Here is a 17,521-nt window from a genome sequence, read left to right as displayed (position 1 = left end):
CATTAAAGAGGAATCCTATCTCATCAGCAGAAAATAGACTCCCGCTGTCATGTTTATCTATAGACATACTGCTTCCTAGCCAGTCTTCATCAGACCTGAGGTGTATAGATACTTCATTATTAGATAACATAATAGTAACATCCACTCTGCACTGTTAACATGGTATTGAGAGTTGAGGTTGACATCAACCCTTACTATAGTATAGTTTCATTAGCTTTTTCTTTAAAAAAAAAAAAGTTAGAAATGTTATTCCCTCTGAGATGGTTTGAATTGGCTAAATCAGTTTAGTGTTTTCTAATTTAGTATGCATTACTCATATCACATTTTTACCAATTTTACATCCTTTGGTGATTGTATTTGGAGATACGGCCTTCAAAAATGTAACTAAGGTTAAATGAGATCATAAGGGTGAGGCCATAATCTAATAGGACTGCTATCCTAGTAAGAATGGAAAGATGTACCAGAAATGTACATGGATTGTAGAAAGTCCATGTGAAGATACAGGGGAAAAGCAGCTGTCTGGAAGCTAAAAAGAGAGACCCAAATTTCTGGCACTCTGATAGTGGATTTCTAGTCTTCGGAACTTGAGCAAATAAATTTCTGTTGTTTAAGCCACCCAGTCTGTGGTATTCTATTATGGTATCTCAGTAACCCTAAACAGGTACCATACCTGTTCTACAATGTAGAAATTTTTTGTATATTTAACAAAACCAATATTGTATCAAATTTCAGAGGAAGAGCTATTTTGAATTATTTAAATAACCAAGGCAAAAATAAATTTACCCTGTTTTGTTAACAAATACTAATAACTTTGAGTAAATAATGCTATTACTAGACATCAAAATAATGATATTATTTTTAATTAATACACTTTATATTTAGAGCAGTTTTAGCTTTATAAAAAAAAAAAATTGAGCAGAAAGAAAGCTCCCATGTATTCCTCTCCCCTGTACAGTTTCTCCTGTTAACATGTACTATTAATGTGAAACACTTGTTATACTTAATGAAAGGATATTGACGTATTATTTTTAAAGTCCACTGTTTATAGTAGGCTTTGCTCTTCATGTTATATATGGTTCTGTAGGTTTTAGCACACATACACCATCATGTATCCACTATTCTAGTGTTCTAAACTGTAGTCTCACTGCCCTAAAATTCCCCTGTGTTCCACCTATTCATCCCTCCCTCTCTCTGCCCCAATTTTAGATAATAATATATAAAGATGATGAAACTGCTGGAAATCACTAACTTAAAACTGTCTCTCTTTTGTACTATTTTGATACAAAATTAGAATACAAAGTTCTATGCATGAAACACGAAAATATATTTTTTTGTTGTTGTCTCCTGTTAAATTTGAAGTTGGTGTGAAGAGTAGCACATTGTGAACTATAATGCTTATGTGAGAGGCCTTAACATTAGCTTTTTCTATATTAACCCATTGCAACTTGTTCAGGGTTTGAATTACAAAAGTCTTCTTTAGCATTTAACCAGTTCTTTGGTGGTGAAAGGGGCTTGGACTGTATTCATATATAAACTGATTTTTGGCACACCGGTTTTATAATGAGAGGCCAGCAGGGGCACATTGTTACATTTTCCGCATTCTCCAGTTTTCCCTGATAATGGGTAATCCCCTTCTAAGCAGAGGTAGGAAAACATATCTCTGATTCCTTGTCTCATTCCCATTGGAATTCCTTGACTTCATCTATCATAAAAACTGACCTCATAACCAGAACTAAATGATGAAAGTTACCACTATAGACATTGCTCCATATTGAGCATTCTTTACTCCTGTTCTCAAAATAGAGGCAACCATGGGATTTTATGATAGGGGAGAGGGAAACAAAGACTGACTTTGAAGTCACTGCAAGTTTTTAAAGTAATTTTTATATTGAAAGTTATTACATAGAGAAGAGGAAATGGATCACAAGTGTACAGCCTGATGAATTTTCACAAAGTGAGTACATGTACCCATAAATAAGTACCCAGACTGAGAAATCAATTCTACATGAGAATTAGTATATTACTAGTACTGCATTACCTTATTTTTAAATGTAACATTGTGTCCCAGAAGATTTCTTTCAGTAGCACGCTATGTCCTTCAAATAAGGACATGATTTTTATTTCTTATTTAAATATTTCCCATGATTTTTATTCTTACCATGTAAACTGGTAAGAAATATACTGGGGGCGGGGGGAGGTGTCTTTCTGCTCATTAGTAATACTGGAAGTGTGGAATGTAAATCAGAAAGCTGAATTTAGGGGTGCCTGGGTGGCTCAGTCTGTTTAGGGTCTGACTCTTGATTTTGGCTCAGGTCGTGATCTCAGGGTCATGAGATCAAGCCCTGGGGTCAGGCTCCACGCTCAGTGTAGAGTCAATTTAGGATTCTCTCTCTTCCTCTTCCTTTGCCCCTCCCCTTGCCCACGAGCTCATGCTCTCTTTCTCTGTCTTTAAAATAAATAAAATCTTTTTTTAAAAAGTTGAATTTTAACAGTTTAAGGCAAATACATATACCAGTATGTAAAAGTTTTATGTATAGTACCAAGTACATGAAAGTGATGTAGTTGAGCTGAAAATCAAGAGAAAGCAGTGTGGTAAGGGAACTGAGAAATTGTGTGTGTGTGTGTGATAGAAATGTTTATCCATACATGTTTGCTCCTCAGTATCATGGAACAAACTTGCTAACTGCTGTGATTTACGTAGTCCTAAGAAGTTGGAAATATCTGCAGCCCAAAAAAGAAAAAAATGATGTCATGTATTAGAACAGAAATTTAGTTTCCTTATTAACTCTTTTCAGTCCTTAAGCCTTTTCCTTACTTTCCTTCAGTTGTGTTAGCTAATAGTTCTGCTGTGAAGTTGAATAATGTGGTGAATAGTGAGCAAAATTGTCTTCTTGATTTTCAGGGGATGCTTTTAAGGTTTTGTGATCAAATATTACAATTACTGAAGTTTTCAATAAATTCCTTCCTTGTCAAGTTAGGTAAACTTCCTTCTGTGTCTACAATGCTAAGTATTTTCATTTTTTAATGATGAGTAAGTGTGGAATTTGACAAGTTTTATTTTGCATCTTTTAAGGTGGTTGAGTGATTTTTTCCTTTCAATCTTTTAGTTTGTTGAATATATTGAATAGATTTCTTTTCCATTTTATACATTCCTTGAATTTCTGAAAATAATCTTATTTGGTCAAAAAACTTTGTTCTAATTGTTGGGTTCTATTGGCTAGTATCTTATTTAGGCTTCTAGCATCCATGTTCACAAATAAATTGGTATATAATTTTCTTATATTCACCTTGTTTTATGTATCCTTGTCTACTTGGTATGTCAAAATTGTATTATATTTTTGGAGCTAGTTTTTCTTTTATATAAGTTATATCATTATATAAGTTATAAAGACTACCCATTTCTTTTCTTTAATAATTTTTTTATTAACATATAATGTATATTTAGCCCCAGGGGTACAGGTCTGTGAATTGCCAGGTTTACACACTTCACAGCACTCACCATAGCACATACCTTCCCCAATGTCCATAACCCAACCACCCTCTGCATACCCCCTTCCCCCCAGCAACCCTCAGTTTGTTTTGTGAGATTAAAAGTCTCTTATGCTTTGTCTCCCTCCCAATCCCATCTTGTTTCATTTTTTCTTTCCCTAGCCCCCAAACCTCCCACCCTGCCTCTTAAATTCCTCATATCAGGGAGATCATATGATAATTGTCTTTCTCTGATTAACTTGTTTTGCTCTGTATAATACCCTCTAGTTCCATCCACGTCATTGCAAATGGAAAGATTATATTTCTTTTGATGTCTGCATAGTATTCCATTGTATATAAATACCACCTCCTCTTTATCCATTCATCTGTTGATGGACATCTAGGTACTTTCCATAGTTTGGCTATTGTGGACATTGCTGCTATAAACATTTGGGTGCACGTGCCCCTCCAGATCACTACGTTTTTATCTTTAGGGTAAATACCCAGTAGTGCAATTGCTGGGTCATAGGGTAGCTCTATTTTCAACTTTTTGAGGAACCTCCATGCTGTTTTCCAGAGTGGTTGCACCAGCCTGCATTCCCACCAACAGTGTAGGAGGGTTCCCCTTTCTCCCCATCCTTGTCAGCATCTGTCAATTCCTGCCTCATTAATTTTAGCCATTCTGACTGGTGTGAGGTGGTATCTCATTGTGGTTTTGATTTGTCTTTCCCTGATGCCGAGTGATGTGGAGCATTTTTTCATGTGTCTGTTGGCCATCTGGATGTCTTCTTTGCAGAAATGTCTGTTCATATCCTCTGCCCATTTCTTGATTGGATTATTTGTTCTTTGGGTGTTGAGTTTGCTAAGCTCTTTATAGATTTTGGATACTAGCCCTTTATCTGATATGTCGTTTGCAAATATCTTCTCCCATTCTGTCAGTTGTCTTTTGGTTTTGTTAACTGTTTCCTTTGCTGTGCAAAAGCTTTTGATCTTGATGAAGTCCCATAGTTCATTTTTGCCCTTGCTTCTGTTGCCTTTGGCGATGTCCTTGGAAGAAGTTGCTGTGGCTGAGGTCAAAGAGGTTGCTGCCTGTGTTCTCCTCAAGGATTTTGATGGATTCTTTTCTCACATTGAGGTCTTTCATCCATTTTGAGTCTGTTTTTGCGTGTGGTGTAAGGAAATGGTCCAGTTTCATTTTTCTGCATGTGGCTGTCCAATTTTCCCAGCACCATTTGTTGAAGAGGCTGTCTTTTTTCCATTGGACATGCTTTCCTGCTTTGTCGAAGATGAGTTGACCATAGAGTTGAGGGTCTATTTCTGGGCTCTCTATTCTGTTCCATTGATCTGTGGGTCTGTTTTTGTGCCAGTACCATACTGTCTTGATGATGACAGATTTGTAATTGAGCTTGAAGTCTGGAATTGTGATGCCACCAACTTTGGCTTTCTTTTTCAGCATTCCTCTGGCTATCTGGGGTATTTTCTGGTTCCATATACATTTTAGGATTATTTGTTCCATTTCTTTGAAAAAAATTGATGGGATTTTGATAGGGGTTGCATTAAATGTGTAGATAGCTTTAGGTAGCATAGACATTTTCACAATATTTGTTCTTCCAATCCAGGAGCATGGAACATCTTTCCATTTCTTTGTGTCTTCCTCAATTTCTTTTATGAGTACTTTATAGTTTTCTGAGTACTGATTCTTTGCCTCTTTGCTTAGGTTTATTCCTAGGTATCTTATGCTTTTGGGTGCAATTGCACCCAGTTGTAAATGGGATCGACTCCTTAATTTCTCTTTCTTCTCTCTTGCTGTTGTATAGAAATGCAACTGATTTCTGTGCATTGATTTTATATCCTGACACTTTACTGAATTCCTGTATGAGTCTAGCAGTTTTGATATGAGTCTTTTGGGTTTTCCACATAAAGTATCATATCATCTGCAGAGTGAGAGTTCGACTTCTTCTTTGCTGATTCAGATGCCTTTAATTTCTTTTTGTTGTCTAATTACTGAGGCTAGGACCTCTAGTACTATGTTAAATAGAGTGGTGATAATGGACATCCCTGCCGTGTTCCTAACCTTAGCGGAAAAGCTCTCAGTTTTTCCCCATTGAGAATGATATTTGCTGTGGGCTTTTCATAGATGGCTTTGATGATACTGAGGTATGTACTCTCTATGCCTACACTTTGAAGAGTTTTGATCAAGAAAGGATGTTGTACTTTGTCAAATGCTTTTTCAGTGTCTACTGAGAATATCATATGGTTCTTGTTCTTTCTTTTATTAATGTATTGTATCACATTGACTGATTTGCAGATGTTGAATCAACCATACAGCCCAGGAATAAATCCCACTTGGTTGTGATGAATAATCCTTTTAATGTACTGTTGGATCCTATTGGCTAGTATTATGGTGAGAAATTTCGCATCTGTTTTCATCAAAGATATTGTTCTGTAATTCTCCTTTTTGATGGGGTCTTTGTCTGGTTTTGGGATCAAGGTATTGCTGGCCTCATAAAATGAGTTGAGAAGTTTTTCTTTCATTTCTATTTTTTTTGGAACAGTTTCAGAAAAATAGGTATTAATTCTTCTTTAAATGTTTGGTAGAATTCCTCTGGGAAGCCTGTCTGGCCCTCGGCCCTTGTTTGTTGGTAGATTTTTGATGACAACTTCAATCTCCTAACTGGTTATGGGTCTGTTCAGGTTTTCTATTTTTTCCTGTTTCAGTTTTGGTAGTTTATATGTCTCTAGGAATGCATCCATTTCTTCCAAATTGTCAAATTTGCTGTGTGTAGTTGCTCATAATATGTTCTTATAATTGTTTGTATTTCTTTGGTGTTGGTTATTGTCTCTCCTCTTTCATTCATGATTTTATTGACTTGGGCCTTTCTCTTTTCTTTTTGAGAAGTCTGGTCAGGGGTTTATCAATTTTATTAATTCTTTCAAAGAACCAGCTCCTAGTTTCATTGATTTGTTCTACTGTTCTTTTGGTTTCTATTTTATTAATTTCTGCTCTGATCTTTGTTATTTCTCTTCTCCTGCTGAGTTTAGGCTTGCCTTGCTGTTCTTTCTCCAGCTCCTTTAGGTGTAGGATTAGATTGTGTACTTGAGACCTTTCTTGTTTCTTGAGAAAGGCTTGTTTTGCGATATACTTTCCTCTCAGGACCGCCTTTGCTGTGTCCCACAGATTTTGAACAGTTGTGTTTTCATTTTCATTTGTTTCCATGAATTTTTTTAATTCTTCTTTAATTTGCTGGTTGACCATTCATTCTTTAGTCAGATGCTCTTTAGCCTCTATGTATTTGAGTTCTTTCTGTCTTTCCTCTTTTGATTGAGTTCTAACTTCAGAGCATTGTGGTCTGAAAATATGCAGGGAATGATCCCAATCTTTTGATTCCGGTTGAGGCCTGATTTGTGACCCAGGATGTGATCTATTCTGGAGAATGTTCCACATGCATTAGAGAAGAATGTTATTCTGTTGCTTTGGGATGGAATGTTCTGAATATATCTGTGATGTCCATCTGGTCCAGTGTGTCATTTAAGGCCTTTATTTCCTTGTTGATCTTTTGGTTAGATCTGTCCGTTTCTGTGAGGGTGGTATTAAAGTCCCCTACTATTATGTATTATTGTCGATTTGTTTCTTTGATTTTGTTATTAATTGGTTTATATAGTTGGCTGCTCCCATGTTAGGGGCATAGATATTTGAAATTGTTAGATCTTCTTGTTGGACAAACACTTTGTGTATGATATAGTGTCGTTCCTTATCCCTTATATAGTCTTTGGCTTAAAATCTAATTTATCTGATATAAGGATTGCCATGCCAGCTTTCTTTTGATGTCGATTAGCATGGTAAATTGTTTTCCACCCCCTCACTTTAAATCTGGAAGTGTCTTTGGATTTAAAATGAATTTCATGTAAACAGCATAACAATGGGTCTTATGTTTTTATCCATTCTGATACCCTGTGTCTTTTGATTGGGGCATTTAGCCCATTTACATTCAGGGTAACTATTGAAAGATTTGAATTTAGTGCCATTGTATTGCCTATAAGGTGACTGTTACTCTGTATTGTCTCTGTTCCTTTCTGGTCTACTACTTTTAGGTTCTCTCTCTGCTTAGAGGACCCTTTTCAATATTTCCTGTAGGGCTGTTGTGGTCTTTGCAGAGTCTCTTAGTTTTTGTTTTCCTGGAAGCTTTTCATCTCTCCTTCTATTTTCAATGATAGCCTAGCTGGATATAGTATTCTTGGGTGCATATTTTTCTCATTTAGTGCTCTGAATATATCATGCCAGTTCTTTCTGGCCTGCTAGGTCTCTGTGGACAAGTCTGCTGCCAATCTAATATTTCTACCATTGTATGTTACAAACTTCTTGTCCCGAGCTGCTTTCAGGATTTTCTCTTTGTCACTATGACTTGTAAGTTTTACTATTAGATGACGGAGTGTGGACCTTTTTTATTGATTTTGTGGGGGGTTCTCTGTGCCTCCTGGATTTTGATGCTTGTTCCCTTTGCCATATTAGGGAAATTCTCTACTATAATTTGTTCCAATATACCTTCTGCCCCTCTCTCTCTTTTTTCTTCTGGAACCCCAATTATTCTAATATTGTTTTGTCTTATGGTATCACTTATCCCTTGAATTCTCCCCTCATGGTCCAGTAGTTTTTTGTCTCTCTTTTGCCCAGTTTCTTTATTCTCCATCATTTGGTCTGTTATATCACTAATTCTCTCTTCTGCCTCATTTATACTCGCAGTAAGAGCCTTCATTTTTATTGCACCTCATTAATATCTTTTTTATTTCAACTTGGTTAGATTTTAGTTCTTTTATTTCTCCAGAAAGGGATTTTATTTCTCCACACTAATATCTTCCTTACCTTTTTCAAGCCCAACTAGCACCTTGAGAATTGTCATTCTGAACTCTAGTTGTGACATATTCCAGTGTCTGTATTGATTAGGTCCCTAGATGTCAGTAGCACCTCTTGTTTTGTTTTTTGCCTTGTCATTTTAGCCAGATAAGAATATATGAATGAGAGAATAAAATATTAAAAGGTGCCAAAGACCCCAGAAAAATGTACACTAACCAAATCAGAAGAGACCCCCAAACCGGGGCAAAGAAAAGGTTTAAAAGGAAATTTATATATATGTTTGTATGTATGTGTGTGTGTGTGTGTGTGTGTGTGTGTGTGTATATAGGACTGGTGAATATAACAGAGCGACCCACTTGATTTTGGGTGTGTTTTGGTCTCTTGGACCAAAACTTTTACAGAAAGAAAAACTTACATATATACACAAAAATAAGGGTGAGCATGATGAAGGGATAGAATATGACTGTAACGATGAAAATTTTTAAAAATTCTGAAAAAGGAATTGATAAGATAATTTGGTTGGGGAAAAAAAAGAAAAAAGAGAGAATGTGCTCAGATTGGAGACTAGAACAAAGCCATGTGCTAGATTTAAGGTGTAAATTTAGATTTAGGGTGTATTTTGATCTATTAGAAATTGTATCCCAAATTTTTTTTAGAAAAGAAAAAACCTATATGTATACAAAAAATAAGGTTAAATATAATGAGGGATAGAATATGACTATAATAATGAAGGTTTAAAAAGATTTTTTTTAGAGTGGTATTGTTAAGATAAACTAGTTAAAAACATTTAAAGAGGAAAGAAGAAAAGTTAAAAATAGAATAAGAAACATAAAATTTAAAAAAATTTAATTTAACTTTGCAAGACTAAATGATCATGGAGGAAAAGCCATGAATTCTATGTGTTGCTTTCCTGAGCTCTGGAGTTCCACTGTTCTCATTGATCAGAGAACTTGGTCTTGGCTGGATATTCTTGCTGATCTTCTGGGAGAGGGGTCTGTTACAGTGATTCTCAAATGTCTTTGCCCAAGGCAGAATTGCACCACCCTTTCCAGGGACCTGGCTAAGAGATCTGGTTGGGTTCACTCTCAGGAGCTTTTGTTCCCTGAAAGCTTTCCATAGAGCTCTGGAGGACAGGAATGAAAATGGCAGTAAGAGCTGAGAGCTCGGTGCTCCACTCTTCAGTGCATCCTCAGAGAAAATCAGTCAGTCACTCCGTTCTCCCTGGTATCTGACCATGCTCCAAGCTCACCTGGCCTGTGACTGAGCATTCTATCTCTGGCACACAGCCCCCTTTGGAGTCTCCAAACCCAGCCGATTCCTGCTCCATGCTGCTCCTCCTTGGGGAGGAACGTGAGTCTCCCCAGATCTGTCACTTGTGGGGTCCCTGCTCGAAGTGACATGGTCCGACTGTGCCACGGATCACGGTTTAAGGTAACCCCGAGCTGAGAGCTCACTCTTTGGCTCTGTCTCTGTAGTCGGCTTTCCCCCTTTAATACCTGGGAGCTCTGCCATACTCAGACACCCCCGATCTTTCTGTGACCCTGTGGGACCTGAGACCACACTGTCCCTGCAAGGGCTCCACCCCTGCTTAGCCTCTGGAGCAGTGTCCTTCAGTGGAGCAGACTTCTGAAAATTCTGATTTTGTGTTCTGCTGCTCCCCTGCTTGCCGGGAGTCAGCCCCTCCTCCCATGGTCTATCTTCCCGTCGCTTCAGATGCACTTCTCCACATGTCCTACCTTTCAGAAAGTAGTTGATTTTCTGTTCCTAGAATTGCTGTTCTTCTTCTGTTCAATCTCCTGTTGAGTTTGTAGGTATTCGGAATGGTTTGATAACTATCTAGCTGAACTCCTGTGACCTGATATCATTTCAGTCTGCTACTCCTCTGCCATCTTGCCTACCTCCTCCATTGTTGATTCTGATGGGACCTCTTCTTGGAGTCCCTACTCTTGGCTGAGAACTATTTGTGGTTAAAAGGGAGATGGGGACATAAGATACTAAGAAGGATATAGAGAGGAGAAAGGAGTGCCAAACAGAGAGGGTTTCAACAATGAAGAAAGGCACATCAAGCAGGAGGAGATAAGACATTTGCAAATTAAAATGTTCTTGAGATTATTGAGGACATGATTTAAATGAGATGAGCTCTGATGATATCTCTGGAGACAGAACTGGAATTAGCTACCTGAAGGTCAGAGCTAGATGGGCTGCAAGAGGGGCATGTTGTGCCCTCCTATACAGGATTCCTTAAATCCTTAAATGTGGTTAGGGTTCATCAGTGTTCCCTCTTTTATAGTCCTTACAGCTATTGCGATTTAGTTAATAGTTTGTGTAATATATCTCTGTCTTCAACCTGACCATACTTTAAAAAGTTATCCAGGATTACCTGGGGTAATTTTTCAAAAGTGCTAACTCCTAACTCACTCCCATTTCCAAATAAGTTAAAATCTCTAGGAGTGGGGCCTAAGCATCATTTTTTAAAACTTCCCAAGCGATTATAATGATCCGGATAGGAAACTGTTGAGCTATAGCACAGTGAGTGTATCTCTAAGACAGAAAATAAGTGTTACTCAGCCTGTTGTCCACTGGAGTTTGACTCACTGTATGGCATTTGGTTAGCTGTCAGTTAATGTTGAATGAATGAATGAAAGGTGAAGGAGCTAACAAATGAGGAAATGTGGCCAGGGAAGTTAGTCAGTCTCTTGTGGATAGCTTAGTAGACATTTCCTTTCTTTCTAATAAATAGTTACCAGACAAGTTAATAAATATAGTCCACCTATTTTGGGATCATTATAGTGTGAAACTCTTCTGCCCAAATGGTCTAATTTCCATTATTTACATAAAATCTCAGGTGTAAAAGTAGACTACAAAATTGGTAGGGCTCTTCTATAAGTCTTTTTTTTCACTGAGTACAATATACAAGAGAAATTACTGCATTCAGGATAAGGAACTTCTGCCATCAATTTAAAGTAAGTACTTCCCATTTTCACATAACTAACTGCAGCTCAATAAATTCTGTTTTATTTCACATTTAATGCTGTGGGTATTTAAAACTTCCTATTTAGAAGAGTATTTATAGTTCTTTGTTAGGACTCATTTAAAACCACTGCTTTAACTTATTTAATTGACCCTTCAGCAGTTGCCTTTTATGACTTTTAGTGAGAGAAAGATGGAAATAAACAGACATAAAATGTTCTGCAAAATTAAAATAAGCTGGTAATCACTAACAAAATGCATCATCATCATAATTAAATGGAATTTTCAATCCAGGACATAGTTTATAGAGTCCTGCTAAGCTAAGCCCTGGTTACTAGTAGGTACCTCATTAAATGATAATTCTCTTTCTTCTGATCCACGTGTAACTAATGTTGTGGTAAGGGTTTAGAAAATCACATTTGATCCGACACAGTTCAACTTTTTTTTTTTTTTTAAGATTTTATTTATTTGACAGAGAGAGATCACAAGTAGGCAGGCCGAGAGAGAGGGGGAAGCAGGCTCCCCACCCAGCAGAGAGCCCGATGCGGGACTCGATCCCAGGACCCTGAGATCATGACCTGAGCTGAAGGCAGAGGCTTAACCCACTGAGCCACCCAGGCACCCCCACAGTCCAACTTTTAAAAATGTCTTAATTTTTCCACAGATGAAAAGAAGCAAAGAATTGATAACTCAAAATCATAATCAAGAAGACATAAGTATTCTTCGTTGTTGGAAATGTAGAAAATGTATAGCAAATTCTGGTTGTTTGATGAATTATCTTGAGAATCAAGTTCTTACGGTAAGTACTGTGAACTCCAGTCTTCAAACACTTTGCTAGTATCTGAATGCTGTGGGCACACCCACAGGTGCACACCTATCCCTTTAACACTTGTCTTAGGTTCTTTTACTTTATTTTGCTTTACCATTGAAAACATTTCAAAGTGGTATTCACAAGCCATCTCATTTTCCATGGCTAAAATTAACTGTACATTTAGCTGCTGACATGAGCATGCCCTCACAGTTTGAAGTGCAGTATCATAGATGTAAGTTGAAGATAATGGTTAGTGTTTTTCGTATCCCCACCATGAATGAGCCTTAGTCACAATTAAGTTCAAGATCCTAGTAAGAAATGGAAAACCTATTTTTATATATATATTTATAAATACGTATATATTTGTGTGCATGTATAGAGGTGTATATATATGTATGTATGTGTGTGTGTGTGTGTGTGTGTGTATAGTTAGTATTCAATATGGACCTAGAAGAGCAACTTCATGTGTAATTTGAAAGTCAATGGGAAAATCTAAGTAATATTTAAAAGCTCTTAATTAGACACCCTGGTAAAAATAAGTGGCTTTTAAGCAATAAAAATAAAATCCCTCAACTGCTCTAAGAGCTTTAGGGAAGAGGAAGTATGAAAGAAGTACAACTAGACAGTAATTCATAGACTGTAGGGAGTTCTTCTTTCAATATAGTGACTATAATCAGCTGTCATTGTTTGTTTCCCCTTCTTTGAGAGACACTCAGGTTTTGGTTCTTGTTAGTTTGTGGGTTTTTTGTTTTGTTTTGTTTTTCGCCTCAGCCATATGTAATCATGATTATTTCCTCACCACTCTAACAAATTAGCCAACTAGAATGGATAATAGTAGCTAATTTTGTTTGCATACTTACTACATATCAGATACTTCTTAAAAATGGACAAAACATTTTAATTGGGGGGAAAAACTTATGCTAAGAGTAATTTGTTGGGTATTATTTACACAGAGTAAAAAAAAAATTAAGTATACAATTTGATAAATTTTTTTACTCCTTTCTGCTGTGAATCAGATAAATATATAAATTCCCATCACTCCAGAAGGTTGTCTTGCCTTTTTCCAGCCAGTTCCCTCCTCTCCCTCTCATAGGACAATCATTATACTGATGTCTATCACCATACACTAGTTTTGCCTGTTCTTCACCTTCATTCACATGGAAACATACAGCATGTCTTTTGTACCTGACTTACTTTGGTTAGCAAATGTTTTAGAGATTCATTTATGTTTTGTATTTGTAGTTTTTTTGGGTTTTTGTTGTTTTTGTTTTTACTGAGTAGAATGCCATTTATCATTTATGGATATATAATTTATCAATTTTTTTCTTGTTATCTGAATTTCTAGTTTTGGGTTATGAATAAAACTACTACCAATATTCTTTTTTTTTTTTTAAGATTTTATTTATTTACTTGACAGAGATCACAAGTAGGCAGAGAGGCAGGCGGGGGGGGGGCGCGGGGGGAAGCAGGCTCCCCGCTGAGCAGAGACCCTGATGCGGGGCTCGATCCCAGGACCCTGGGATCATGACCTGAGCCGAAGGCAGAGGCTTTAACCCACTGAGCCACCCAGGCGCCCCTACTACCAATATTCTTGTAAAAGATTTTCTGTGTTTCCGTTTTATTTTTTCTGAGGGCCCACAGAGTAGGTATTTTTTTAACTCTGTCTACTGGTATAACATTGCTATGTCAGGCATTGTTTCTAAATGCTTTAAAATATTAATTCACTTTATAAGCATGCTCATCTCAACTGCAATCCTAAAAGGCAGTAATGAGACCTTCTCATGCCTGCCTTTTTCTGCCACGCAGAATCTAAATTAGGGAGCTTTCCAGGGTTCTGTTGGGAAGTCAGTCACAGTCACCTTCATTCATGTTCCAACTTGCATCTTCCTAAACTTCACTGGTCAGTATTCCTTCCTGGCCATCAGAGCAGGTATATTTTAATGTTTTTAGAAGCTGCTACCAGTTTTCCAAAGTGAATATAAATTTCAGTTGCACTACATCTTTGTCAGCCCTTTTTCAGACTTTGTAATTTTAGCTGTTCTGGTAGATGTATATTGGTATATAGTTTTAATTTGCATTTCCCTACTGATTAATGATGTCAAGTACCTTTTTATGTGTTTGTTGGTTAGGCATTGTTCTAAATGTTTTATATTATTCCCTATATGGTAAGAATAGATTGTCTTGAGGAAGATAATCTCTACTTCATAGATAAGGAAACTGAGGTACAGGCAATTAAATAATTTGCTCCAGATCATACTTTTTCTAAGCAGTGCAGCTAGAGTTGGACCTGACATTGAAGGTCCGGAGCAAGTACTCTAAACTCCACCATCTCTTTGCTCCTTTTGTTCCTCCCTCCCTCCCTCATGCTGTCCCTCAGGACAGCATGCAATTTCACACCTTCTCAGTAGAGCGGCTGATACTTTTATTTAAGTGCAGAACTCCCAGTTATTAATTCATTTAATAGTTATTTAATGAGCAAAAAAACGTTAAGTGCTACTTTAGTATTGGCATGGGTTGCGCAAGAAAATGATGCAGAATACAAAAAAGCATCCTACTTCTCTAGGAGCTTTATTTTATTTTTATTTTTTATTTTTTTATTTTATTTTATTGTTTTAGGGGCTTTAAACCTAGATGAAGACAGGCCAAGCAGTATATCCTGATTTGATAAGTATAGTAACAAAGGGAGGTGAACCGACTGCTGCCTGGGCTAGTTATGGAAGGCTTCCCAGAAGAACAAAAACAGTAAAACACACACACACACACACACACACACACACACACATAACTTTTTAAGTATAATTTATAAGCCATATAATTCATCCATTGTAAGAATATGGTTACATGACTTTTAGTAAATATTTGAGTTGAGCAACTGTCACTATAATATAGTTTCAAAACCTTCTATCACTCCAAAAAGTTACGTTAGGCCCGTTTGCCCTGCACCCATGCCCAGACCCAGGTAACCACTGAACTGCATTTTTGTTGCCACAGCTTCATATTTAAAATAAAATGTATATGTATACATATATATATTTATATGTATATAAATATGTATACATATATATATTTATATGTATATAAATATATATATACACACATATATAGACACATATATATAGCTATTGAAACTGCCTTGTAAGATAAATATATATAAAATAATTTGTTAAATACATATTTATAGAAATAAATCTATACTCAATGTTTGTATTTCCATAAAGTATTAAAATATATGCATGTAAAATAAGACATACATATATAAAAACCTCTTAAAAGCTAATCTTCAGAATTAGTATCATTGTTAAGTCTGGGAGAAGTCTGTAATCAAGGATCCTGAGAGGGCTTCTAAAGTAGTGGTTGTATATTAGTTAAACTGAGTAGTGGATATATTGGTAATTTGCTTCTCTTTCAATCTTTCTTTAACTATAAAAATGCTTTACATTTTACACATGGAAGCATTTCATAAAAATTATTAACGATGAACAAAAGATCTGGTCTTTTTTCTTAAAGAATTTATTTATTTAACAGAGAGAGACTACAAGTAGGCAGAGAGGCAGGCAGAGAGAGAGAGGAAGGGAAGCAGGCTCCCTGCTGAGCAGAGAGCCCCATGCGGGACTCGATCCCAGGACCCTGGGATCATGACCTGAGCCGAAGGCAGAGGCTTAACCCACTGAGCCACCCAGGTACCCCACAAAAGATCTGTTTTAATTAAAGGAAACTAAAAATATTGAACCTCAACATAATTTTATCAAATATTATGCTGAAAGAATGCTTAATTTATCACCTCTTATCTTTATTGCCTATTAGTTAAAAAGTCATGTGTATAAAATAAGTTTGTTTCTGAAAGTGTTGTGTTATTTTAATTTCTGTAAATGAAATCACACTGTAAGTGGGTCTTTTCCCAGGAATTGTTGCTTTCACTGAAATCGCCATGTTTAGTACAGTTCCCCCTGATTCTTACTTTGGTATAGAATCTGGCGCATTAATACTTCACAGTGTATAATACATTCCTGCTTTGACAGACATTGGAGTCTTACAGTGTTTTGCTCTTACAAACAGTGCTATTATGAGCTCTCTTGTACATACCTTGGCACCCATGGGCAGGAGTGAATTTCTGAGAGTAAAGGCAGCAGCCTCCTAAGGCATGTGCACGCTCAGCCTTTGCTGGGCAGCCCTGAACTGTTTCTGCTGACAATACTAGGAGCAGTGCTTGAGCATTGCTTATCACCCCCATTGTCACTGTCACTAGCATTCCACATCTCATCTCTCAGGCTCTTGGTGTTTTCTGTCAAATGTCTTTTTTTTCTTACCTGTTTTTCAGTAGGTACTTTTCCTTTGTTTTTTTTTTGTTTTGTTTTGTTTTGTTTAGTTTTTCTTTATGTGTTCTAAATACTAATCCTTTATTGGTTTTTCTATTGCAAATATCTTTGGCCAGTTTGTGTAACTTATATTGTACTCTTTGTGGAATTTTTAAAGGAACAGGAGTTCATCATGTACTGTAGTTGACTTTTAGTCATCTCCTTCATGTTTTGTACTTTTTGTTTAAGAAATTGTTCTGTGCCCTGAGGGGAAGATTTTTTCCCTTTCCTTTTACTGCGTACCACAGTTGACATTTGCAAGTTTCCTTCTGTCTTCCTCTGAGCAACACATTTACTGTTCGTTCACCCTTATTCTGAGATTATAACCCAAATTTAGGTAGGGGGTCCTGCATAGAATCTCCTCACCCTGAGTGAATCTCAGACTATGTCTGCTGTCCTCAGCACCCCACACGGACTTGAAATGACCCTCAGAACAACACAGAGGCTCAGGAAACTGGGAAGACTGCATCCATAGCTTTTGGCTCAAGGACCACATTTCTTTAGCCCTGTCCATGCCAGGAAATGGAGGTCCCATACACTGCTTTTTAGCATCAAAAACTTGATACTGGGATCACAGTAACTTGGTGCAGAATAACCAAATACCTTCAAAACCAAGCTTCCTAGAAAAAAAGAGCACAGATACAGTCATCGCTTCTGCTTTCATAATACTGAGAAGGTATAACAGCCTGGTGGAAGCTAGGTCATGTGTGGAACTTGAGCTGTAAGGCAATCTAGGATATTTGAACTTTAGCTTTCCAGCCCCTGGCATGTAGTAAGGCATGCAAGAAAGAATTTGGAAGGAAATTTTGAGACAGTTTACAGTGTCCACAAGGAGGAAAGGGACTCTTACCCCAGCTTTTAGGCTTAAGATACATGAAATATGAGCAAGAACCAAACCAAAACCAAAATAACAAAAACCCTGGGGCACCTGGGTGGCTCAGTGGGTTGGGCCTCTGCCTTCGGCTCAGGTCATGATCTCAGGGTCCTGGGATCGAGCCCCGCATCAGGCTCTCTGCTCAGTGGGGGAGCCTGCCTCTCCCTCTCTCTCTCTCTGTCTGCCTCTCT

At 37.1% G+C, this 17,521-nt stretch overlaps 1 protein-coding gene across 1 annotated transcript in view; it reads left to right on the top strand.

The window, feature by feature from the left end:
- RNF180 (ring finger protein 180) overlaps positions 1–17,521 on the top strand; it is a 194,624-nt gene that overhangs the window by 17,456 nt on the left and 159,647 nt on the right. Inside the window, exon 2 of the mRNA XM_080804253.1 lies at positions 11,955–12,089. Coding sequence (XP_080660379.1) covers positions 11,955–12,089 — 135 coding nt within the window. The remainder of the gene's footprint in view (positions 1–11,954; positions 12,090–17,521) is intronic.

This window comes from Martes martes (genome assembly GCF_963455335.1).
Source record: "Martes martes genome assembly, chromosome: 5".
Taxonomy (NCBI): Eukaryota; Metazoa; Chordata; class Mammalia; order Carnivora; family Mustelidae; genus Martes; species Martes martes.
Note: the sequence above shows the minus strand (reverse complement) of the source record. Positions and strands in the feature narration are given on the sequence as shown.